This window comes from Peromyscus maniculatus, chromosome 6 (genome assembly GCF_049852395.1).
Source record: "Peromyscus maniculatus bairdii isolate BWxNUB_F1_BW_parent chromosome 6, HU_Pman_BW_mat_3.1, whole genome shotgun sequence".
Taxonomy (NCBI): domain Eukaryota; kingdom Metazoa; phylum Chordata; class Mammalia; order Rodentia; family Cricetidae; genus Peromyscus; species Peromyscus maniculatus.
Genome location: NC_134857.1, coordinates 56293427 through 56321012, shown reverse-complemented (window position 1 = coordinate 56321012; position 27586 = coordinate 56293427). Strand labels below are relative to the sequence as shown.

The window sequence follows — 27586 nt, the reverse complement described above, 5'->3', positions numbered from 1 at the left end:
GACATGAAGAAGAATGCAAATATATTCATATCTATTGCCATGCACAAAACTCAAGTCCAAGTGAATCAAATACCTCAACATAAATCCAGATACACTGAACCTGATAGAAGAGAAAGTGGGAAGTAGCCTTGAAAGCATTGGCACAGGAGATTACTTCCTTAATATAACACCAGTAGCACAGACACTGAGAGCAACAATTAATAAATGGGACCTTCTGAAACAGAAGCTTCTGTAAGGCAATGGACACAGTCAAAAAGAAAAAATGTCAGCCTGCAGATTGAGAAAAAAATCTTCACCAACCCCACATCTGACAAAGGGATGATCTCAAATACATAAATAAGTCAAGAAACTAGACCTCAAAATACTAAATAATCTAATTTAAAAAATGAGGTACAGATCTAAACAGAGAATTCACAACAGAAGAATCTGAAATTGCCAAAAGACATTTAAGGAATTATTCAACATCCTCAGTCATCAGGGCAATGCAAATCAAAATGACTCTGAGATACCACCTTACGCCTGTCAGAATGGCTAAGATCAAAAGCACCAGTGACAGCTTATGTTGGACAGGATGTGGAGCAAGGGGAACACTCCTCCACTGCTGGTGGGAGTACAAACTTGTATAACCACTCTGGAAATCAGTATGGTGGGTTCTCAGAAAACTGGGACTTGATCTAGCTCAAGACCCAGCTATACCAGTCTTGGTCATATACTCATAGGATGGTCAATTATACCACAAGGACACTTACTCAGCTATATTTATAGAAGCATTATTCATAATAACCAGAACGTGGAAACAACCTAGATGACCCTCAAAAGAAGAATGGATAAGGAAACTGTGGTACATTGACACAATGGAGTATTGCTCATCATGACATCATAAAATTTGCAGGCAAATGGATGGAACTAGAAAAAATCATCCTGAGTGAGGTAATCAAGACCCCAAAAGACAAATATAATATTTACTCACTCGTAAGTGGATATTAGGTGTAAAGCAAAGGATAATCAGGGTTCAATCCACAACCCCAGAGAAACTAGGTAACAAAGAGGACCCTAAGAAGGACACACATGAATCACCCTGGGAGGAGGAAGTAGATAAGTACTGGGCAAACTGGGAGATGGGAGGGGATGGGGGATGAGAACATCAGGGCAGGGGATGGTCAAGTAGGGGGAGGGATGGAGAGGAAGAGAAATGAAAGAGATACCTTGATAGAGGGTGCTACTATATAGTTAGGGAGAAACCTGATGCTAGGGAAATTCCCAGGAACCCACAAGGATGACACAAGCTAAGACTCCTAGCAATAGTGGAGAGGGTGTCTGAATTGGCCTTCCCTGTAATCAGATTGGCGACTACCCTAGCTGTCATCATAGAGCTTTCATCCAGTGACTGATGGGAACAGATGCAGATCCACAGCTAGACACTGGGTGGAGCATCTGGAGTTCAGTCTAAGAGAGGGAGGAGGGATAAATTTAAAAAATATTCAGTTTAAAACAAATTCAGAGTATCAAGCAGACCACATCTCAGTAAAGACCACTGCAAATGGCCATTAGCTCTGCCTAATGCTAAGGATGAAAATGATTTTACAAAATGATAACTCATTTCACCCCTATACCTCTCATCATTCATTGCATTTTTGACTGATCTTGAAATACTGATATGACATTGCTCTCTGGGATAGCTTTGGACATTAGACCTTCTTAGGAGCAATGAAAACAGTTACAGAATCTCAGTGTAGACATGGCATGCCCTGATATAGATAAATTGGCTTCATTGTAATTTACAATTAAAATGTTCCAGTCCTGTACAAAATCCTACTACATCTCCACAAGGTTTCAGGAGCCTTTTCTTTTTTCTTTTTCCTTTCTTTCTTTCTTTTTTTTTTTTTTTTAAATTTCTCTGTGTAGCTTTGCACCTTTCCTGGAACTCGCTTTGGAGACCAGGCTGGCCTTGAACTCACAGAGATCTGCCTGCCTCTGCCTCCTGAGTGCTGGAATTAAAGGCGTGCACCACCACTGCCTGGCTCAGGAACCTTTTCTTTACGGTTACTAACTTGTGCACATAGTATGTTTCCATTATACATTTCAGTTTTCACTATAGTTTTCCATTAAAGCCTAGAAAATTATTCTATACGTTAAACAGTATTACCATCTTCATTGTATACAACCTAGCTGTGATTATAGGAATGAAAAGAAGAACCAAGACTTGAGCGTGACCTGACTCTGGATCCTAAGCACCTTCCACTTCATTGCCTAGTATCTACTTTCATGTTTCCTTCCTTTTAGTAAAGCTTAGTTCCTAAACTGGAATGGAATTTGCTGTGGCTTTTAGCAGGTTATTCTTTCTGGGAATTTGAAGGAGGAAGTGTATGGACAGGTATTTTGGATTTCATCCAGCCCTGGTGTTTCTTTGTTACTTGATGTGTATCTATGTATGCCTCAGTTTTTTTTTTTTCACTAAAATCTGGTAGTAGTTATCCTGGGCATAGCATGGGGCTTGCAAGAGAACTGGATGAAATGATATTCATAATGTTCTTAGTATCACTGCCCTAGTATGGTATACAATCTGAGGTTATATGTACTGGGATAGGAAAAAGATAAAACATTAAGTATCTTGCAGTAATATCACTAGGCCTACCCCTCACCTTATCTTTCTGAGAATGTCCTACAAGTCCTTCCAGAGGTATATTTTTAAGGTGCTTCTAAATTCTGCCAAGTTGACAGAATTTATGCACAGTCAAGACCAACCATCAAAATGACAGAATCTCAAATATTGTTTGTTTTTTGATCAGATTATGCCTCTTTTTCTGACTCAGTGCTATCTGTGCTCAGGGCCCTTTGCTGATTAGTAGTAACCCATAGGTAAGTTTTGCTTTTGCTCATGCTGTCCAAAGAATTAGCTCACATCACTGCTGTTGTATAACCGATGATCAGCTTTTTGAAGGGCAATGTAAGGTCACAGGCATTCCTGAGGTAAAGTCGTGTTTTCAAGGTGTTTTGCCCTAGTAGGGAAGAGAGACACAGACAGCTATGTTATGATATAGAAAAACACGGTTATTGCTAAAGTAGAAAAATAAAACAAAATGCTGTATTTGCAGAATAGACGGGGCAATTAATTGTACCTAGAAGATGATGAACAGAGGAGTGAAGAAATAAATGTTTACCCAAGGGCTAAAAAGATGAAGTTAACCACATGCTCCACCATGGCCTCTAGGGGGAAGCTGCTTTTAACTGCTTGGTCAGTGTGGTCATGTTGGGAAGGCATAGGTTTGGAAGACAAGAAGCTAGTGGGGAGGTAACTCTCTCCTGGATCAGAGAAGCAACTCTCTCCTGGATCAGAGAAGCAGCAGCAGCCTTGTCTTTGAACCATTTCCAATGAGGAGATGGGAAGAGAATTCTAGGTGAGAGTGAAGAAAGTTAGCTGTAACTCCAGTCCAAAGAAGTGGGCAACAGGGGGCAAGGAAAACAGAGGAGCATAAATTCACCTCCCTCCAGAGTAATTACAGGACAGAAAAAGCAAAGGGATTTGGGTATGGTCTGGAGTGTAAGCATAAAGCCACAGATGGGGCATCTGCTCAGTGGAAAGTCCCAAGATTTTAAAGGAAGCAAAAGCAGGTGGGTGTGTGGGTCCATTTGGCCCTTGGGTGCTCTATTGTGCTGGTGGAGATTGGCCTATCCCTGCAGGAGAAGTGAGCCATTATTAATTTATAAGTCCTTTGCCTTAGCAAAATATCAACACTGGACACATAGACTTCATCCTGTTTTTTCCTTATTGAATTTTAATTGATTCACAGAAAATAGCAAAGGAGGTCAAGTTCAGCAATTAAGAGCTTGGTTATGAATTTTACACGACTAAGAAAATGTAACCTGAAAATTACCCATACGACCATAATGAACATTAGAGCTGTTTAAGACTTTACTATCAAGAATGATTTCTGCTGCCATAATTTTCCAGAAAGACAACTGTGTGAATTGATTAGTTCCTAGCACAATTAGTTAGTTTCTCATTACACATTGCTGTCTTAGCAATGAAAACATTTAGAGATACATCTTTATGGGAGCTAAGTAGGCCAGTCAGCTTAATGGTCTTAGAATAATTAGGGAATTTTGCATCATCAGCCAGTGGGATACCTGCCTCTTCTGGTGTAGCTTTGCGGATGTTTTTTCTTTTCCCTCTTCCCTCCCTCGTTAGTATCTGTTACTGAACAAAGCCCAACTCTATAGAATATCACTATAAAATATTTTACAAACAGACATGGAACTGATCTAGCTGATATAAACCATTGTTAACTTATCCAATAAAGTGGTAGGCAGACAAAATTTGTTCCCATTTGAGATAGCTTAGTGTGGCATACATGATTGCACTCCTAAAAATGTTTTCCTAATGTGTAAGGGAGGCTAATCCAGGAAAGGTACATACTGTGGCTGAGGAGATTATTCCACTGTTAATGTCCTTGCTTTACAAACCTGAAGATTCAAGTTTGATCCTCAGAACCTAAACACAAGTTAGGCGTGGTGCACAAGCTTATCATCCCAATCCTGGATAGGTAGAGACAGGAAACAGAAAGATCCCTAGGTCATGCTGGTCAGCTAGATGACCCTATTTGGGAAGACCAAGCCAGGGAGAGACTTGGTCTTAGTAAAATGAAAGAAAAAACAGGTGGGTGCTTCCTGATGTACACACATATATGTGCACCCACACAAATATGAGCATGCACAAACACACACACAAAAAAGATAAACTTGTAAGTTCTCCCATTTGCCCTTCTGCATCTATGATATATTATCTGTAATCTGTAATGCCATCCTTTCCTCTGCACACATGTCTTCAGAGTCTTTCTGAACACAACACTGTAAGCAGCAAGAGGTTAGATTTGTCTTGAAAAACAAATTAGATAGATAATTGCCCCATTAAACTGTAAGCCTCACAGAAATCAGGCACTAGGTCTAAATAAACCTTATGGATTTTTGAACATATAATAAATATATGAATGAGTGGATGGATGCATGAGTGAATTTTTTTTTAATTTTTATTTGTTTTTATTTTATTGTTAGCTGTCATAGGAAGCTTGCAGAAAACCTCCTCTGTGTTGTGGGAATGGCTCTCAGCATGACCATGCACTGTGGAGCTCATAGACCCTTACAGCTGGACCAGACTCAAGGGAAGCCCTTCTGCCATGTTTTCATTTCAAGAAGATGAAAATAAGATAATAACCATCTGAAATACAAGGGTTGATGCTTGAGAACCACTATGCTGTGGTTCACATCTTACTAATTTCTCTATGTTGTCACATCACTCATAAAGTAGGAATAATGATACTGCATGCTTGGTAAAGTTGTATGGAGTCCAAGTAAAGGAAGGAGTGGAAATTTCCAAGTGTAGTTCCTGGAAAATGGACATGACAACTACTCCCAAACAAACAAAATCCCAAACAACACCAAGAACACAACAAGAAAAACACAACCACAGTAAAACAACCAGCAGTTACTGTTGGGCCCTGACCCCGTTCCTTGGGTAGCTGTTGCCTTGCTTGATGACCTTGATCAGATGTCCTCCCTATGCTAATTCCCTGCCGGTTTCATTTCTTCTAAACAGCTTACTGGAGGTTCCTTTCTTGCGCATCCTGCATATTGGTGTAATGCTAGAATGTAAAACATCTGTAGAGAACTTCTGCCCTCCTAGGTTCTTCCATTGTGCTGTAAGCGTGTATTTAAGGCCTCTTCCTTCTGTCAATAAAGGGCATTCTACTGAGACGAATGACCCTCTGTCTTGTCGCTGTTTTAATCCTCAGCCCCTCGCTAGGATATGGTGAACTGGTAGTAGTGCGGGCGCTACAAGTTACTGTTCCCCACCCCACTTCTCCTTTTCATGTTTATTAGCTGAAATGGGGATGGTAAAGATAGATGTAGCAATGTAGTAAAATTGTCTTTGTTTTCCAAGTAATGATATTTTTTCCTTTCTCTTACAGTTTTAATGAGTTGGAATATTTTCTGAGTTATCCTTACATGTGTACATGAATATTATAACAAAGGGAATATAAGGAGCAGACCTTTATTAATTAAAAATAAGATATTTTGTGAGTGGAAAGTATAAAGTTCTTTAATGTCAAGCTCTGTTCTTTGGCTAATCATATAGCCATGCTTCATAGAAAATATATTTTTCAGCATTGTCTTTAAATAATAGAGGACGTACCTTAATTGAAAATGAGTAAGGTGAACTAGTCTTCTAAAACATAACTTAAAAACGACATCAAACATTCAGACCTTCAGTTCAGGCATTGGTCGGGCACAGGGAGGGAAAGGGAAAGTAAGTTGGCTTAATGTTGGTTGCCAGGAAACACACAAACACACCAGGATAGAGGGAACAAACAACTCCACATTTGTTGGCAAGGTGGCCTTTGGGGGCAAGAACATCACTGGGTGGGTGAGTGGGCAAAATGTTTTTGTTTAAACATTTTGCTTCATTATATAGTTGGAACTTTCATTTTAAATGCTAGTCTAAGCTGGGCCCCTTTCCAAAGGCACCTACTGAAGGACAGAGCAGCAACAAAAGAGACAAACACAGAGGGTTGAAGGATGCTGAGGAAGGGTGAAGCTATCAGGGGTTACCCTGGTGTTGCACTTGAATTAAACAAGGGGCCACAGCCGGAGACAACATGCCTTGAAAAAACAGAAGGTGTTACTGTGAGTGAAGACTATGGCACAGGCCTCCTTGAAAATCAGCTCTGTGTGGAGGATTTCATGAAGATACAACAGGTCTTTGAGGTAAGTGCTAAGCTGACTGACCGGAGGATTTGGGCTGTTCACAAGGGGCAGTATCATAAAATGCACACTTTTGTTTAAAAATCCTTTAATAGCATGTCTGAGAGATAGCTAAGTTAACAGAGGATCAGTAACATAAGTCTGAAGACATGAGTTTGATTCCTAGCATCCATGTGAAAAGCCAGGTGTACAGGTTGCTCACTTAGAATCCCAGTGCTGGGGAACTGGAGACACAGAGTTCTCTGGGCCTCACTGGCCATCTATCCAGTATAGTCAGTGAATCAGCCAGTCCCAGTGAGAGCCCCTGTCTCTAAATATATGGTGGATGTCCCCTGCAGAACGATGCTTGAGACTGATTTATGGCTTCCACATACTTGTACGCATATATGTATATCTGTACACACACACACACACACACACACACACACATTTCAATATATTTAATAGTCAAACAGGGACTTGAATAGGGTCAGGTTCAGGCTTAATTAACATCAAGTGCTCTTGTAGCATTATCTTTCAGTTCTTTGGGACACATACTAACAATTTGAAGTTGATACACAAAAATAACACTATCAAAAAGTACAATTGATTATTGCGTATTTTCTTAGAATTTAATATACTTTGCCAGAAAGTAAAACATATGCTTACGAATGAGAAAAGTCAGATGATTAAATTAACCCTCCTGGTAAATAACTGTCCTTGTATTTGTTAAGAAAATAGAACTAAGAAAATGCAGGCACATATGTCTAGTTTGTGAAGTCTCACTTCTGCCTCCCTCTAAGTGACCCAGCCCGTTTCAGATCTGATATGGGCACTATGTTGGCCTATAATCCTACAGCAAGGGACCCACTTCCCATGCCTCTTGTTCTTTCATGCAATAATGCCCATCAAAGCACAATTTGAGGTTTTTGTTTTCATTCTATATAGAAAATAAACCACATGGTAACCACAAATGAATAATTTCCTCTTCCTTACCTTAGCTAATTAATTTGGAATTCTGCAACTATGTATAATGAATTAACATACTCCAAAGTGAAATTGGAAGTTTCAAATGCAGGAAGAAAGAGTGCCATTCAGTGCTGTGGAATTTAGACAGACATAAACCTCTATCCTTTCTGCTTCATTATGCTTGCTAAGATGTGATCTCGGGGCTCCACAAGCTCTTCTGGGGGTGCTTGAAGTGTCTGTATTCATTGGGAGCAGACATATAATGTTTTGGAGTTCAGTCTTAAAGTTAATAAAACATGAAATCGAGCAATGACACTGAACTCTAATTGGCATAGATTTTAACCTGTAGCTATCACAAGGTGAAAACAGATGTGGTAGCTGGCGAGATGGCTCAACAGCTAAGAGTCCTTTGTAAAGAAAGATCCATCAGAGGACCTGAATTCAGGTCCATGGCAGGCAGCTCATCCTTCTGTAACTCTAACTCCAGAAGGAGTGATGTCTCTGGCCTCTGTGGAGACATGTATATACACACACACACACACACACACACACACACACACACACACACACACACACACACTCAGAGAAAGAGAATTAAAAGTAAAATTAACTTTTAAAAGGCATTTGCTATTGAAAATGTACCCTAATAAACTTATCTGGGGACCAGAGGACAGATCCAGCCACTAGATTAGACACAGAGGCAAGACAGTGGTGGCACTTGCCTTTCATCCCAGCACTTGAGATCTCATGACTTTGCTACCAAGTATTTGGGAAGCATACACCCCTTTAATCCCAGCACTAGGAAGGAAGGAAGGTGGCAGGGTACAGAAAGGTAAATAAGGTGTGAGTAAACAGGAAGTCTTGCTCTGGAGGCTGAGGAGTTGGTAAGGTGAGATTGGCTGTGGCTTTTTCTGTTTCTCTGATCTTTCAGCTTTCTCCCCCCCCCCAACACCCCCCCCCCCCACTCCCAGCCCAAAAGAAAACCTACTTGGTGCTGCTTGGTATAACAATTCAGATTCTACCTGTATAAATATCAATCATTTCTGTGTAACAAAATCTATCATATTCAGCAGCACTGGGAATACTGCATTTTGTTTTTTTAATCTTTGTATATTTGCTATTCGTCTGATCCCATTTGTCTGAAAGATTCCAGTGTGTCCCATGCCCACTGCCCCAGATAAATTTGGCATGTTTTGATAGTCACTGCAAACATTTTGACAGCTTGAGGACAATCAAGAAAATATAACAGTAAATTATGACAGCTTTGGCTCCAGAACGAGTAGAAATGTGGCACAATTGTTCTAATGCTGAGAACACAAAGGATTTGAATACTGGGGTCTGTGAGAGTTAAGGTTTTATACAGTAGGCGTGTCAGGGAAACTGCTACTGAATATTGGGGCTGGGTGATATTTGTAACACATCAGTCTTGGGTGAACCCAAACCAAACCTCAACAGCCAAGGGAAGTTTGAGCACTTGTTTGTGTGGCCCCAAAACTTCAAATGACTGAACATTTATTTTGAAGTTACAAGATGGAGAAACAAGAGTGAATGGACCCAAAAGCATAAGAGCATGAAATTCCAAGCTCCCACAAGCACTGGAAATCTATGACACTTTTCCTTTTAAAATGTGCAGGAAGTTCATTCATCGTTCACACACTCAGTGGACAGGATGGAACCAAGCTGACGGCAGGTTCACAGCCAGGACTGACTGTGAGGAGCAGAGAAGGGGCAATGCAGAGAGGGCGACACATGGGATGGCTTCAGCTGAATCCGTCCTATCCACCTCAGCAGTGGGTCCATATACATACACAGAGGGAGTTGCTCCCAGGCATACCTGCAGCGCAGCACTGTAAAGGCTGGCGCGGAAGGTCCATTCATGGAAGACTAGGTCTCAGAAACATCAGGCTCTGCAACCAGATGCATTTAGCTTGTATTATGTTTGCTTGGTTTTGTTTTTTGTTTTGTTTTGTCTTGTAAACACTGCTTATTTGGAACAGAGAGTTATCACGGATTAGCTAAGATCCAGCTCTTTAAATACAGGCAGTGATTAAATGAAATACAGACTGGAGGCAGTGGTCTGAGGAGGAGAGCATCTGCCTGGCATGTCCAAGGACCTCGGCTGGGTCTCTAAGTACTAGGGGGAAAAATCACATTAAGAACCAGCCTCCATTTATCCTGGTGCTGGAGAAGTTTACACAAGAGCTCCTCAGCTCAGTGCCAGCTTGGGCTACAGAGTGAAGCCCTGTCTCAAAAACAAAGCAAGAGCCAGCGAGATGGCTTAACAAGTAAAGGCACTTGCTTGGAAACCCTAGAGACCTGAGTTTGTTCCCTGAAACTCATGAAAAGTAGAGAGAATCAATTCCACAAAACTGTCCTCTGACCTCCATGTGTGTTCTGTGGTCTATGCCACCCATATGCAGACAGACAGACAGACACACACACACACACACAAACACACACACACACACACAGAGAGAGAGAGACAGAGACAGAGACAGAGACAGACAGAGACAGAGAGAAACAGAGACACAGACAGACACAGACAGAGAGACACAGACAGAGAGAGTGACTGAGAGAGACCGACCAACAGACAGACAGACAACTTTTAAAAATGAAGAAAAAAGAAAAGTATAGCATGTTGTTATTAAATTGGCAGTGAGGCTCTGAGGACATGAGTTTGATCCCTAGTATCTATATAAAATCTGGGAACAGTGAAGCATAGCTGTAATACCAGTGCTGGGAAAGTGGAAACTTAATAAGTAAGGTGGAAAGCAGTTGAGGAAGACATTGGATGTAGATCTCTGACCTTCACGTACAAGTGCACACAGGTGTATGAGCACCTAAAAACACACACACATGCACACACACACACACACACACACACACACACACACACACACAAACAGAGAGAGAGAGAGAGAGAGACAGAGAGACAGAGAGACAGAGAGACAGAGAGACAGAGAGGCTGCTAAGCTGTGCTAAGCTGTTAATATGAATGGACATTGCATATTTTATATCAACTTCTAAGTGAAATATCTTATACCATAGTATTATTTGGTTGTAGTAGTAACATTTAGGGACCAAGTGAGTCATTGTGCCCATTATACAATGGTATAGATGAGTTACAATTATCACAGTGTTTGAGAGCCCACATCAGACCTCCTAGGCAGCTTTGCCACTTACAATGTTACCATGCAACCCAGTATCTCTGTGCCTGTTTCCTTTATCTCTACAATGGAGAAATGGGGGTTTTGTTGTGAGGTATAATTACTAAGACCAGTGCTTGCCTCACAGGAAACGTTCTCAATGAAGACTAGCTGTTATAATTTGATTAACAGAGGTTGAACCACATAACGTCTAACATTGTCTTGATTCTAACTCATGTTTCCTAAAGGAAGTCAAGTTTCTGAATCGGGTACTGTAATTTCCCCATGTTCTTTTCATTTATGATATGAAATGAGAGTTGCATGAACTAATCTTCACAGAGAGTACAAAGCTGTCATTTTCTCTTATTTCACATTTCTATTTGCAGACAAAAGGTTTTAATTGATGTCTTGATCCTCTGTGGAACAAAGAAGTTGAAAAGGTAGAATGACTACAAGGGAGCTTACAGTTTTATTTCCTTTCAAGTAACCACGTCAAATGGCTACACATCAGCCGGAAGGGAGGGAAGCCAGGATTATTCACAGAACTGAAAAAGGCCGTCATTCCAACTTTTCTGCAGAGCTTGCAATGCTTAGAGAAATGAGGTTTTAGGTGGAAACTCGAACTGTTGGGACAGACGCTTATATTATTTAAACTGTTTGACCTAATGGCTCAGGCTTCTTGTTATCTAGTTCTTACATCTTTTTTTTTTTTTTTTTTTTTTTTTTTGGTTTTTCGAGACAGGGTTTCTCTGCGTAGCTTTGCGCCTTTCCTGGAGCTCACTTGGTAGCCCAGGCTGGCCTCGAACTCACGGAGATCCGCCTGGCTCTGCCTCCCGAGTGCTGGGATTAAAGGCGTGCGCCACCACCGCCCGGTAGTTCTTACATCTTAAATTAACCCATTTCTATAAATCTATACCTTGCCACGTGGCACATGGCTTACTTGTTGCTTACTTGTTGCTACTCATGGCGGCTGGCAGTATCTCCTGAATCAGCCTTCCACTTCCCAGAATTCTCCTCTCTTTATCCTGCCTACACTATACTTCCTGCCTGGCTACTGGCCAATCAGCGTTTGATTTATCACTCAATCAGAGCAACACATTTACAGCATCCCCAGCAGCACAGTCTCTGGATATTTATATTATTCTGATATCAACCCATAGTTTGCATTTTCTTTAGAATTTCAAAAGCCAGCAATTGCATGAGAAAGAGTAGCTGTGGCTGCTGGTTCTATAAGAATGGTGAGAGGTGGAGATTACTGTCCAAGGGAATTGAGTTTTTTTTTTTTCTTTGAAAAGCCCAACAGGAACTCCATGTATGTTGAGCTTCCAAGACCTGACTTCAAGATGTCCAAGCACTGCTTTTTCCTGACACTTTCTATTGTGCACCTTGATGTGTCAGGAAGTTCTGCCTCTGCTCACAGCTGCTCCACTATCTGTTTGGTTTGGTGCCACAGTTGATTCAGCACACCTGGCTCCCTGGACTGAGTTCTGAATTCCTTCTATCAGCAACCATGTTTACTTCATCCCTTGGCTCATGCATTCTCGTCCAGGCTTGGTTCCAGTGCCCTACCTATTGTATGTTATTGTTTGCCCATGCCCTGCAACATTTTTAGTCCTTTTTGCCTTTGCATATGTGTATGTATGTATGTGTGTGCATGTTCTAGTGTATGCAGAGGCAAATGTGTGGGCAGGTATGTATGCACAGAGGTACATATAGAGGCCAAGGGACAACTCTGGCTGTCATCTCTTAGTCACTATCAATTTGGTTTTTGACAGTTTCTCAGTGCCCTGGTGCTACGCTGGCTTGCCAGTGAGTCTCAGGCATCCACAAGCCCAAGACAACTTTCTTTTGAGATGGTGCTATAGAGAACTAGATTTAAGTAGGATAAAACCTTCACTCATAAAATAGCATGTTATGTTGAGACTGTACAGGCTCTGTGCTCTTCTAACTTGGAGTCAATGCATAATCTGCAAATAAAAACTCCTACCATCAAATCGCTGCAGAGAAAGGCTTGAAGAATAAAAAGATAAGAATAAGCCATAACATTTTTTATTAGTTTTTCTTTCCTAAAGGCGTCTCAATGGAGACTTTTGAGAAAGTAAACAGGCAAAGCTTAATCTGTAACTCTATTATGTGGCACAAAGTTCATTCAGTAGGCACAATCAATTGTCACCTGCTGAACAAAAGTAGCAGGCCAGAGCCTTCCTCCTCCAGCTCCCTTGGTGGAATCAAATACTTATTTTTGATGGAAGCAGAAAATCAGGCCAGCTCTGCAGGTCCCCCTCCTTAGCACCAAGGTAATAATTTTGGAACAAATCCAACACTCCTACAGCTGGCAATTGAAATTGAAAGTGGCAGAGGAATTCTTTGGTGATTTTTGTCTGACTTGTTAAAATTTATGGGCAATGTTTGTAAATAGTGTCATCACCAAAAAAGTCAGGGAAATAAAGATGTGCCCTGATCTGAATGGAAAAAAAAAATGTGTCTTCTTGAATGCTATGGCCGTTGTATACAACTTGGTGAGGAGCTCTCGCATGGCTGCATCTTTTCCAATTTCTCCCTGTATTTTTGTAAAATAGAGACTTAGGGAGATGAATCTGGAACGGGGGAAGTAATAAAGTGTGTTTTTGGTGGACAAATGTTTTAACCTTGCTCTCTCTCTGGTCAGGCTGGAGTAAAGAAGGTAAGCCGTGGAGAAGTTTCTTAGCCAGGAGCTAGTAAGGAGACTATGGCCATTGCTTTCATTTGTCATGCAACTCAGCTAGACAGCCACATTGACAAATTTTATTAAAATTAAACAACAAAAATGAAGGAAATTGATAAAGAATGGTAACCTGTATAATTTTGATGTTTTATTTTGCTATGTGTTACCAAAGATAGTGTGCCCATAATGATTTAAGGCACTACCTACTCAGAAATAGATAGAAAATAGGAAGCCTTAAGTTGTCCCTTGTGAAATCCCAAAGCTCCACCTCATACTTGTTCAAGTACAAACCCTGAAGGCTTTCTCCCTGTTCATTGTATCAGAAAAGACAGATTGTAACTCTGTTACACAAACAAGGGATTTTAGTAGCCTCAGTCAGTGATGCGGTTCTAACAATGGTGATTTTCCAGGCACTGATGTTCCCTGCTGAAAACTAGCAGGGCCATTGTTTTCCTCGATTCTTCCAGTTGCCTTGTGTGTGGGCATAGTTCTCTAATTATCTTCACATACAACACCAGATTGTTACCCTAGCTTTCCTATAAGTTCTGTACTGCCTAGTTGGTGCAAGTTAGGTGTGGTTGTATACACTAAATAAAATGAAAACTTAATGGAATTAAAACATCAGTTCCATACAAATACTAACAATATTTAAAGTGCTCAGTATCCCCATGTGGCTACTGACTACCATATTGGCTGGTTGGAAATACAGCACATGTTATCACCATGGAAAGTCCTATTGGGTGGTATTGATTGAGTCCCTTCTTCTTTATATTTTCTTGTTCCCTTGATTTGCCTTACTTCTTTCAACATTTATATATCAAAGAGATACTTGTGGTTCTCCAAAATCCTGGAGAATGCAATGGGTCTCCCATGCATTAAATATTATGGGCCATATTGATTCAGGGCCCTAGAGAGACAGAAAGTATTTTCCTCAGTTCTAGTATAAGAACTGTTTCCCCATATTCCTTACCTAGGACAGGAAAGAATAGCATTTCACTTCAGGGGACTCTTCTCTTGCCAGTCAACAGACCTCTCCAACATGCAATACACACACACACTCACTCACTCACTCACTCACTCACTCACTCACTCACTCACTCACTCACAGTTAGTCCGTATTGGTACCTCCAAGGAGTCAGTCACGAAATCATCTGACAGTGGAACATTACTCAAAGTATGGCATGATCTTATTTTATTTAGTTGAATACAGGGCTATCACTGGGCTTACCAAATGCAGGTACTTTAGTTTAGATGATGATGATGATGATTAGTGATCATTATTCTGCATGGAGGGAGGACTGCCTAGCCAAATCTTGGCCATTATTCATCTATAAACATCAAATCTCAAGAACACCTTCTTTTCATACACAGGCTGGATTAGACCTGCCTTCAGATAGTTTCCAATACATTCTTTTTATTACTCTTTTCCTCCCTCTCCCTTCACTCCTGCCAGTTCCTATTGTTTGAATCTTAGATGATCTTTTAATAAAAAACCAAAAGGCAGATATCATGGTGAAAGCTGAAAGATCTGAGAAGCAGAGCAAGCCACAGCCAACCTCGCCTTGCCAACTCCTTAGCTGATCCTGTTTCCATGAATCCTCAGACTGAAAGCCTCTGAGTCCTCACCTGAAGTGGTCTCAGTTGAACTGCCTTAGTTTCTGTCTCTTCACACCTTATATACCATTTTCCACCCAGCTATGTCACTTCCTGGGATTAAAGGCATGTATGCTTCCCAGTACTGGGAAAAAAGGTGTGTGTGACCACTGCCTGGCTCTGTTTCCCGTGTGATCTTGAACTCACAGAGATCCAGATGGATCTTTGCCTCCAGAGTGATAGGATTAGGGTGTGTGCTGCCACTGTCTGGCTTCTATGTCTACTTAGTGGCTAACTCTGTCCTCTGATCCTCAGGCAAGCTTTATCAGGTACACAATATATCACCACATTTCCCCTTTTTTGTCTAAAATAATAATAGGTTATAACAAATATAAGAAAAACTATATACAATAAGTATAACAAGTATATACAAAATATACAATCAAGAGTTACATTAACAATGTCCAGTCTATAAACATTTGACAAATTCAGAGAAAAATACTCCACTATATACCCTATTTTTGTGAGTCCAAAATGTTGCACCTAATTCACTTTCTATCCTAACTTGTATTACCACCTGAAAACTATCTTTTGATATCTTTCAGATTTATGCATTTTACACATTTTTAATGAATTTCTTTTCTGAATTTGTTAACAAGGAAAATTATAACTATCTAGTCTTCAACTTCCTCAGATACCCAAGAAGGATATAATATTAACTGAGTAAGCAGGAAGTACAAACAAGCGACTTCCAAAAAATGTGAGAAATGACAGAAAAGCTGGCTGCCTGGACAGTCACCCAAGATTTCTCTGCAATGTTGGGGTATCCATCTAGCCTATTTGACAGACTCATCTGTGAAACAGGATTTTCTAAAGGACTTTTCTACCTTGTCTTGGCAAGGCTCAGTAGTCCTTTCTTTTGTGTCCTGCTTGTCCACTTTGGACAGCATACTGTCAGCAGTTGAGGCAAAGGTGTTTTTTTGCCCAGTGGCTAACTTTTGCCACAAAGAAAATAAACTCCATATAGCATTTCTTCAATGCCCATCATCTTCTCTGAAGTATATTGGTGCTGTGAGGAGCAGACATGTCTCATAAGAAAAGAATATGTTATTAAAACATTTAAAATGTCATATTCTGTAGATCTCTGAAATGTTGAAGATGACCTGTATATCTAAAATATATATTTGACCTTAAAAACATACCTAGTATGATTACAAGTTTGATTGTAATAGGTGACTAAATACTAACTTGCATTTCTTGATATCCTAATTAGTTGGTAATAATAACGTTCAAGGACTAGCAATTTGCATTACATTGTTAAGTGGGCTGTCTAGGTACAATATCATGAATAAGATTAAAAATATATGTATAGTATTTTCTAACAAAATTAATCTCAAATTTATATCATTATATAAAATTTGTATACAATATACAAAAATCCAATTCAATGTAAAATATTTAAAACTAGTAGCTGCTTTTTAAAAGTAGATTCAATAATCTACCTTTTTATCCTGTCATTTCTATATCCTTTTTTTGTAAAAACAAGAACCCCAAATCTAATTTCTTTTGCTTAGTTTTTTTTCTGACCATTAACAATTAACAATTTATAATCAACCATCATAAACAATGACAATTATCCATAACTCAATGAAAAACCAAAACCCACCAACCCCACCTCTTGGGAATGTGGGCATTGTGTTCTTAAAATTACTTCCTTCTGTCTTGGGGTGAAGGCATCTTTAGGGGATCCTGAAAAGTAAATTTTGGTTTAATTGTCAAGTCCTGGGAGAGTTAACTGTATCATTTGCCTAGTCTCTGCATAATGGGAAAGTGCAAGGCTTGTCTCAAGTGGTGTTTGTGAGATGGTGGCACTATCATAGTCCATGTAGAATCATCATTGTGGGATCACATTGTTTGGGAGCCCCAAACAGCTTGACCACATAGCTGCCATGAGAGGCTTAGAGGCCTAGATACAGTTTCTGGAAGACCCCACCCAGTGGGACCTGTATCTAAGGGGAAATACCTGAGGCCCAGAAACAACTTCTGGCAGGCAACACCTGGACCCAGGAAGAGCCATAAGTTGGCCCCACCCAGTGGGGCCTTCATCTAAGAGGAAATACCTGACATTCCAAACATTCCCATTTTCAGGCTGCTTAATGTATTGTCAAACAGAGTACCAAACGCCTTCCATTGTAAAAATGTTTCTCATTTTCTAATGTGGTAAAAAAACTTTCTTTAATTCTTCTCTTAAGAAATCCCAATTGACTCACCAGGTCTGCTGACAGCAGCAATTCAGATGATGGTGTGGCAGCAGCCCACAGAGAGGGCCCAGAGAAAGCCACGACCCACTGGGATGGGGGAGAATCCAAAGAACCAGCAGTCTGCACAGCAGAGTGTGCAAAAGCAGCTAATTGGGAGTAAAAGAGTTCCAAGAGCAGGCACAAGAGTTAGGGAATCCACTCATTCTCACAGTCAGAAATACCATAAAAATACTAAGCTGATATCTATAATGTATACATAGAGGACTTGGTGCTATCTATGGGTATAGGAGCACATCATTAGTAATTATTACATTGATTTTTGGACCATTAGGTCTCTGGGCTATCTAGTTTCTGGTTCTTAGTTACCCAAGTAGTATCAGGTGTGGGTTCCTTCTTATTAGGTGGGCCTTAGGTCAAATCAGACATTGATTGGCTGATTCCACAAGTTCTGTGCCACCAGTGCCCTAGCATATTTTCTGGCAGTACAGATCACAGGTCAAAGGTTTTGTGGCTGGACTGGTTTCCACATTTCTCTTTCAATGGCCTGAAGAGTAGCTTCCCACACTAAAGAGACTAGAACTTATGGGTGAAGGCTCCATGTAGGTACCAAGTAGACATCTCCATGGTTCATGGGTTTTGTGGGTGTTTTCCTTCCGCAACAGAGCTCTGGTGTCAGTTTGGGGAGAACAATCTTTTGTCTTAGCAATAGCTTGGGTTGTTTGGGTATTTCCATGTGATTGATTCTCTTGGCCAACAAGTCAACTGAATGCAACCCAGTCCTTCAGCTAGAAGCCTCACCCAGCAACAAGAAATGGTCTATTGAAACACCATATCCCCCATTACTAGTACGTATTAGGATCACCTTTATATTTTCCAGGAAGTTTCCACTGCATTAGGTTTTCACACCTTCCCCCCAAAGTCTCCCAGTTCCAGTTGTCTCTCTCCATAGTTTCCCCCTCCACCACAATTCTCCTAGCACCTGATCCCTACCCCCTGCTCCTATCACTACCTGACTCTAGTCAGCCAATAAAATCTATTCTGTGTTCTGCTCCCAGGGACATCCATGAGTTCCCCCAGACCCCTTCTGTTTACCTAGCCTTTCTGAATCTATGGAATCTTTGGGTTGTAGTGAGATTATCATTTATTTAACCAATAATATCCACTTCTAAGTGACTAGGCAACATGGCCATTTTTACCATGTTAATTCTACTGAACCATACATGTCTTTCACTTGCTTGGTAAAAGGTACCCCAAGATATTTTATATTATTTGAGGCTACTGTGAAAAAGGGTTGTTTCCCTGATTTCTTTCTCAGTTCATTTGTCCATTTAATTTGATATTGGCTATAAGCTTGCTGAAAAAATAAAGCCTTTATTATGTTTAGGTATTGTGAGACCAAAATGAGCCATCTTAGAAATAAGACCAAAATGCTTTCACCCTAAAATTAAGGCCTAAGATTTCTCCTTTGGGGAATAGGCCATTAGTTACTGAAACCAGTCAGTTCAGATTCCAGAAACCAGGAAGTGTAAAAGTACAGAGTCACAAGATAGTCACGAGGTAATGCCTGTCAGACTATGGAATGTCCTCTCCCTGGTTTCCAGGGCAACTGACCACAGAAATGCCTCCACCTGAGGGCAGCCAAGGAGAAATGGTGGCGGGCAACCACTCCCTTAGAAGTAATTTCTAGAAGTCCCTAGAAGCGAGCCAATCAGAATTGTACCTGTACTAGCACCCCTAAATGATGTAACCTTGTGACTTTTCCCTTTAAAAACTGAGCTTGCAGACAGGTGGGCACTTCCTCCAGCTTCCACTGCGTTGGATCTGATGGACGAAGTCCCTGCCTAGGCTTGTATTGCATTTGGATATCCACGATTAAACCTTGCTTTTGCATTCCGGCTTGCTCGTCCTTGGTGGTCTCTCTGGGGGTCGTGATCTGGGCACAACAGTATGTCCCTTATATCTCTAATCTCTCCTGGATTTTTGTCAGGAAGGGGTACTGGATCTTGTCAAAGGCCTTTTCTGCATCCAAAGAGATGATCATGTGTGATTTTTTCTTTCAGTTTGTTTATATGGTGCATTACATTAATTTATTTTGCATATTAAACTATCCCTGAATCTCTGGTGTGAAGCCTACTTGATCTCGATGCATAATTTTTTTTATACATTCTTGGATTCAGTTTACAAGTATTTTAATGAATACTTTTGCATCGATGTTCATAAGGGAAATTGGTCTGCAATTCTCTTTCTTTGTTGAGTCTTTATGTGGTTTAGGTATCAGGGTAACTGTGACCTCATAGTATGAATTAGGCAATCTTCCTTCTTTTTGTGCTTTGTGGAATAATTTGAGGAGCATTGGCATTAATCCCATACATAGTGCCTTGGTCTTTGTTTGTTTGTTTGTTTGCCAGGGAGACTCTTAATGATTGCTTCTATTTCACTGGGAGTTATAGGTTTATTTAAATTATTTAAATTTATCATTGTTTATATGATATTGATTTAACTTCAGTAAGTGGTATCTATTGAGAAAATTATCCATTTATCTTAGATTTTCAAATTTGGTGGAGTACAAGTTTTTAATGTATATCCTTATTCTCTGGATTTTCTTGGTGTCTGTTGTAATAGCCCGCTTTTCATTTCTTATTTTGTTAATTTGGATATTTTTCTCTCCGTATTTTAGTTAGTTTGGATAAGGGTTTGCCTATCTTGTTAATTTTTCTCAAAGAACCAACTCTTTGCTTTACCGATTCTTTGTATCATTTTTTTCTATTTTATTGTTTTCAGCCTTGCATGTGATTAAATTATTTCTTGCCATCTACTCTTCTTGGGTGAGATTACTTCTTTTTTTCTAGAGTTTTCAGGTGTGCTGATAAGTTGTTGGCATGAGATCTTTTTTTTTTATGCAGGCACTTAGTGCTATGAAGCTTCCTCTTAGCCCTGCTTTCATTGTGTCTCATAAGTTTGAGTATACTGTGCAATCCTTTTCATTGAATTCTAGGAAGTTTTAATTTCTTTCTTTATTTCTGTCTTGACCCAGTGGTCATTCAGTAAAGAGTTGTTCAGTTTCTATGAGTCTGTAGGCTTTCTGTTCTTTCTTTTGCTGTTGAAATCCAGTTTTAATATGTGGTGGTCTGATAGGTTATGGGTAGTTATTTCAACTATCTTGTATCTGTTGAGACTTGCTTTGTGACCAAATAAGTGGTCAATTTTGGAGAAAGTTCCATGAGGTACAAAGGAAAAGGTATATTATTTTGTGTTTGGGTCAAATTTTCTGTAAATATCTGTTAGGTCCATTTAGTTTATAACTTCTGTTAATTCCAGTTTTTCTTTGTTCAGTTTCTTTCTTGAAAACATGATCATTGGTGAGAATGGGGTATTAAATTCTCCTACTATCAATGTATGAGGGTCATTATGTAATTTAACTTGTATTAATATTTCTTTTATAAATGTAGGTTCCCTTGCGTTTGGGCCATAGATATTAAGAATAAGAATACCTTGGTGGATTTTTCCTTTGATGCATATGTAGTTCTCTTCTCTATCTATTTTGATTAGTTTTGGTTTGAACTCTATTTGTTAGGTTAAATTAAAGTGGCTGCACCAGCTTGCTTCTTAGGTCCATTTGCTTGGTATATCTTTTTTCCACCCTTTACCCTGAGGTAATGTCTATCTCTGATGTTGAGTTGTGTTTCTTGTGTGCAGCAGAAGAGTGGATCCTGCTTCCATATCTGTTTTGTTTGTGAGTTTTATTGGGAAATCCAACCACTGATATTTAGTGATATAAATAACCAGTAATTGTTTGTTGTGTCTGCCTCGATCAGCAAGGAAGATGCAACACCAGGCTCTTCTCCAAGCAGTTTATTCAGGAACCTTGAAACAATCTTCTGACCCTGGGGAAAGCCAACCCACAACCTAAATAGCTTCTGGGTAGCCAACCCCAATCTGCCATGTGGGTACTGCGGATAGGTCCAGGTACACGGAAGCAAGCCAAATCCTTAGCCTTAGCCAAATAAGGAGTTGTTTATCACAGAGAGCACTCACCATCGGGAGGGTGGAAGGCAGGGCCATCTTTGAGGCAAGGCTACACGCAGCTCTCTACAATTGTTGACTCCTATTATTTTGTTGTTGGTAGTTCTGCTTTTGGTGTGTGTGTGTTTCCCTCCTTTTGAGATTTTGCTAGTGTGAGATTATTTATTTTCTGTGTTTCCATGGGTGTAGTAAATCTCCTTAAGTTGTCGTTCCCTTCCAGCACTTTCTGTAGGGCTGGATTTGTACACAGATTTTATTTAAATTTGATTTTATCACAGAATATCTTATTTTCTTCATCTGTGGTGATTGAATTTTTTTTCAGAGAATAGTAGTCTGGACTAGCATCTGTGGTCTCTTAGAATCCATAGCACACCTGTTCAGGCCCTTTTGGCATTTAGAGTCTCCTTTGCGAAGTTGAGTGCTATTCTAATAGGTCTGTCTTTATCTATAATTTTGGTCCTTTTCTATTGCAGCTTTTAATATTTTTTCATTTTTTTCTGTATGTTTAGTGTTTTGACGACCATGTGACAAGGGGTCTTTCTTTGCTGATCCAATCTATTCAGTGTTCTGTAAGCTTCTTGTACCTGAAAGGCATGTCCTTCTTTAGATTAGGTAAAGTTTCTTCTATGAGTTTGTTGAAAATATCTTCCAGGCCTTTGAGCTGGGATACTTTCCCTTCCTCTAGTCTCATCATTCTTAGGTTTAGTCTTTTCATAGTGTCCCAGATTTCCTAGATGTTTTGTGTCATGATTTTTTTTTAGATTTAACATTTTCTTTGATAACTGTATTCATTTCTTCTATAGTATATTCAGTGCCTGAGATTCACTATTCTATCTTTTGTTTTCTGTTGGTGAAGCTTTCCTCTGCTTGAGTACCTACATTTTTCATTCCCTCAGTGTGGGGCATTTACCCACCACCCCCACAATTCCCCCGAGTTTTCTTGAGTGCGAGCAGCAGGAAATATTAGATAGAAGGATTTATTGCGGAGAATATTGCAGAGATAAACAGATAGAAAATAAAGGATAACCTCAAGAGGGCCTGGAACCTATTCCAACAGGCCCTGACTATCTCTGCCCCAGGGTATTTATAGAGACACCAAGGGGTGGAGCAAAAGACCTCCTCCCCCAGCACAGCCAAGTGCAGACCAACTCAGACACCTGCACTCAGGCCCGTGGTCCTAATTATCCTCTATGCGGACCTGCTGGGTAAAGCCATGAGGAACCCGAGAATGGTCTCCCCCACCTCAGTTTGTATTTTCTTCATTGATTCTCATTCTACTTTTAGGTCTTGAACAGTTTTATTTGTTTCCTTCAATTGTTTATGTTTTCTTGGATTTCTTTTAGGGATTTATTCATTTATTCCTAATTTTTGTTTGTTCTATGAGGATTTCATTACGGTATATATTCATTTCCTCTTTGAGGACACTTATCATCTTTATATAGTCAGTCCTAAGGTCTTTTTCTTGTGCTTCAGCTATTTTGGTATATCTAGGTTCTCTTGTGGTAGAATAGTTAGGTTCTAGTAGAGTCATATTTTCCTGACTGTTATTGTGTTTTTATGCTGGCATCTAGTCATCTGGGTTTGGGATGCTTTTATGTCTAAGTTCCGTTTATCCATTTTGGATATTTTGTTCCTTGGTGTCTATTTCCTCTCCAGATTTTCAGCGAGTGTGATGTTTGTTTGTTGCCAGATTTCCTGGTCTGCTCAGCTGGTGTATTCACAGGGAATGTCTGCTGATGTGGGAGGCTGGGATACTGGGATGAGTTGGGGGAGGTAAGGTTGGTGGAGAAAGTCTTTGTAATTTCTTGGGAATGGGGTCAGTGAGGAAAACAAGACAACAACAGGTTTCTTGTAACAGAGATGGGTATAAGATGGGGGACTGGATCTAGAGGAACAGAGGAAGTTCTTTTAGTCATTCTTATCATAGATGTTTTGATTAGGGAAAACACTATTACTTTTATAAATCGATGACTCAAGGTAAAGCAGTCTTTGGTCAGTGTGAGGGGATCTCAGCAAGCATGGGGAAACCATAGGCGAAGATAAAATTACATAACTTGAAGAGAGCGCAGAGTGTCTAAGAATGGACTGCAGGGGAATCGTTAAGGGAGCTGGAAGCAAAACACTGGTATTTTAAAGGAAATCAGAAAGTAGAAGAATGTTCTAGAAATAAAAGGAGGAGCAAAACAAACGAGAAAATAGTGTAAAGATAGATGTGGTAGTACATACAGGCAGTGGCAGTGTTCCTGTGATGAGATGGGAGGCAGGAGTCACTGAAAACTCAGAAGCCAGCTGGCCTAGAGTACACGGCACTGAGAGGGTGGTCTGTCTCAAATGAGGTGGGAAGTGAGAACTGATTATTCAAGGTTATCCTTTGATCATCACACACATGCCATGGCACATACATGCTTGAACTCACTCATAAAATCATGCAGATATATGTATACATATCATAATACAAAAACTAAACAGAACAAGCAAAACAAAAAATGGGCTCTGAAAACATGCATACAATTAACATTATACAGACTCAGCCTGTCATATTTAGGAATATATGTGATATATACATACATACATACATGTAATAATTTTAAAAGAGGTCATAAATTTAGAAAAGAGCAAGGTGGGATATTTGGAAGAGTTTGAATGGAGGAAATGAAAGCGAGAAATGATGTAATTATATTACAATCTTAAAAATGAAAAATGTAGGCCGGGCGGTGGTGGTGCACGCCTTTAATCCCAGCACTCCGGAGGCAGAGCCAGGTGGACCTCTGTGAGTTTGAGGCCAGCCTGGGCTACCAAGTGAGTTCCAGGAAAGGCGCAAAGCTACACAGAGAAACCCTGTCTCAAAAAAAAAAAATGAAAAATGTTAGAAGAAATAAAAGGAATCACAGCATCATTTCTCCTACCTTGGAACACTGTATTTTACTGTATTGCTCCCACTAACTATTCTGAATTCTGCTAATCATTCTTAATTTCCAATAATGATTCTTAATTCTTAGTGTTTCTTATATGTTTCTATCCACATATGTCCATGTAGATATCATATGTAACTTTATTTTACATTTAATGAGTTGTATTCTTTAAGGTAGATTGTTACATAAATAGCTGCTAATCAAGTAAAAAGAAACTAAAAATCATTAGGAACATGTTTTAAAGCTATAATCAGGAAAGAAGACTAGTTTTTAAATACCAAGTCACCAAAGATGACTGTGATGAGCAATATTCACTGTCAATAAAACTCAAGAAGATAGGTACAATTGCTCAAATTTTAAGTTGGCAAAACTTTTTTGTAAGATAATATCTATAGATCTATCTATCCATCTATCTATCTATCTATCTATCTATCTATCTATCTATCTATCATCTATCTATCTATCTATCTATCATCTATCTATCTCACATACAATTTTAGAACCAATGAATATCTATTTATATATAAGATACTCTGAATAAATTGGATATATGCATAGGAAAAGCATGTTCACCAGATTATTGATACACTACTGCTCATAAACTAGAATATTTATAATAATTTTAATCAGTGGATACACAGAGAAATAAATTACACTATACTCATATAATAGGTATAAAAAGAATCAGGCAGATCTATATATTTGTTAATACTTACTAATCAGTGGAAGCCTAGAAATTAACACATAATCATAATATAAAATTTTAAAATGTAAATATTTTTATGTATAGAGGCCTCAACTATGAAAAATACAACTATATTTGTAGTGAGATAAGTATAGCAAATGATTTTGTGGATAATTTGCCTACATCATAGCTCAGTGAAAAAAATGAATGCTACTAAAATGTCAATGCATCTTAATTACTCAAGATTCTGTGATTTCATTGCAGAATGCATATGTAACTTGCTGAATTTAAACTGTGATGAACATAGAGGCAGGGCCTTCTATAGGTACTTTGTCTAATCTTCATCAGCTTCTTTTCACTGAGTTTTAGCATTAAACAAGTGTGGTAATTTGAATGTGCTTGGCTCCCATAAGTTCACAGGGAGTGGCACTATTAGGAAGTATGGCGTTGTTGGAGTAGGTATGCCCTTGCTGGAGGAAGTGTATCTCTCTGGAGGCAAGCTTTGAGGTCTCATATATGAGGTCTCGAGACATGCCCAGTGACTCAGACTACCCCCTGTTGCCTGGGGGTCAAGATGTAGGACTCTCAGCTACTTCTCTGGCATCATGTCTCCCTACATGCCACCATATTGCACCATGATGATACTGGACTAAACTTCTGAAAATGTAAACCACCTCAATTCAATGTTTTTCTTTTATTAGAGTTTCCATGGTCATAGTATCCCTTGACAGCTGTAGAAACCTTAAGACAGAAGTTGGCACGAGGAACTGTGGAATTGTTACGATAGGCCAGATTGTATTTTTCTCTGGAGTAAGATGGACTTTGGGAGTTTGGGTTAGAAAAGCAGTATAATGCTTTAAGCACTGCTTAATGGGCCATACTAGTAGAAGCCTGGATGACAGTGGTGCTAAGAGTTATGTTAACTGTGAGGGCCTGGCCCAAGAAGTTTCAGAGGAGAAGAGTATTAATATGTGGCCTAGGGATCATTCTTGTGATATTTTGGTGAAGAATTGTGGCTGCTCTTTGCCCCTGTCCAAAGAGTCTGCCTAAGGCAAAAGTGAATAGTTTTGGATTAATCCCATTGGCAAAGGAAATCACAGAACAGCCTACTATAGACTCTGCTGTGTGGTTAATAGTGTTAACTCTAATGAAGATTTTAATGAAAAGATACAAGCTGAGCAAGGAAAAACACAAAATGTAAAATTTGAGGAGAAAAGGAGCACTAGGAAGTGAAATGGAGCAAAATTCTGTGTTCAAGGAGATAAGCAGATTAAGAAACAGAATAAAGGGCATGGTAACCTCAGGGCAAGATCCCACTCAGCTAAGTTCCCAAATTGTGAAAAGGAATTTAGTTGAGATCCAGGTGTGGTGGTGCACACCTTTAATCCCACCACTTGGGAGTCAGAGCCTGGTGGATCTCTGAGTTTGAGGCCAGCCTGGTCTACAGAGCAAATTCCAGAACAGCCATGCATAGGCAGTGAAGGTAACCATCAAAATCAGAAATCTGTTGAAGTTGTAATTCAAAGGTCTCTGAGTTCAAAGCCAGGCTGGTTACAGATCCAATTTCAGGTCAGACAAATTTAGGCATGGAAAACATAGCTGGTGAAGATGTAATTGAAAAGGGGGAACTGCAGAACTTTGCAGTTTTGGCCATGTGGTTCTGTTATTAGAGTCAAGAACAGAAGAAAGAAGTTACGAAGTATTCTTCCACTACTAAGAAAAGCTGCTGCGACCAGACAAGTATAAGAGGTGTCCCTGAATGGAGGCCTTGAGAGGTTTTTAAGTGAAGCTGTGAAGTTGAAGTCTGGATTGCCTTGGAGACCCCAAGATGTTGGAGATACCAGAGCCATGGGATACCTCCCAAGGAAAACTGATAACAGGGACCTGAAATAGCTCAATAGAAAGAAGTATGTTGCCGGGCGTTGGTGGCGCACGCCTTTAATCCCAGCACTCGGGAGGCAGAGGCAGGCGGATCTCTGTGAGTTCAAGGCCAGCCTAGGCTACCAAGTGAACTCCAGGAAAGGCGCAAAGCTACACAGAGAAACCCTGTCTTGAAAAACAAAAAACAAAAAAACAAAACAAAAAAAAAAAGAAAGAAAAAAAGAAAGAAGTATGTTGCAGTTGACAAAGCTGAAAGAATTTGGAGATCTGAAGAGCGTTTTGACATCAGACATTGAAATGCAGAATTTAGGGTTTGCACAGCTGGTTTTCAGTCTTTCTTTGGTGCAGTATTTCCTCACTCTGCTCCCTTCCCTGTGTTTCAGAATGGTAATATATATCCTGTGCCATCATATGTTGAAAGTATATGACCTTTTTAAATTTTTATTTTATAGGGGATTACAGTTAAAGAGATTACATGAATCTCAGAAGAAACTTTGAATTTTGGACTTTTAAACATTGTTGAAACTGTGATAGACTATGGGACTTTTGAAATTGGACTAAACACAGTTTGCATTATGGCATTGTTACAAGATTATGGGGGCCAGGGAGTAGAACGTGGTAGTTTGAATGTAATTGGCTTTCATAAGCTCATAGAGAATGACACTATTAGGAGG

General features: G+C 39.7%; 1 protein-coding gene across 1 annotated transcript in view; it reads left to right on the top strand.

Moving 5' to 3' along the window:
• The first annotated feature begins 6364 nt into the window (after positions 1–6364).
• Positions 6365–27586, top strand: part of Wdr49 (WD repeat domain 49) — a 152221-nt gene continuing 130999 nt past the window's right edge. The window contains exon 1 of the mRNA XM_015990193.3: positions 6365–6762. Within this exon, the coding sequence (XP_015845679.2) occupies positions 6574–6762 (189 nt within the window). The 5' untranslated portion in view covers positions 6365–6573. The remainder of the gene's footprint in view (positions 6763–27586) is intronic.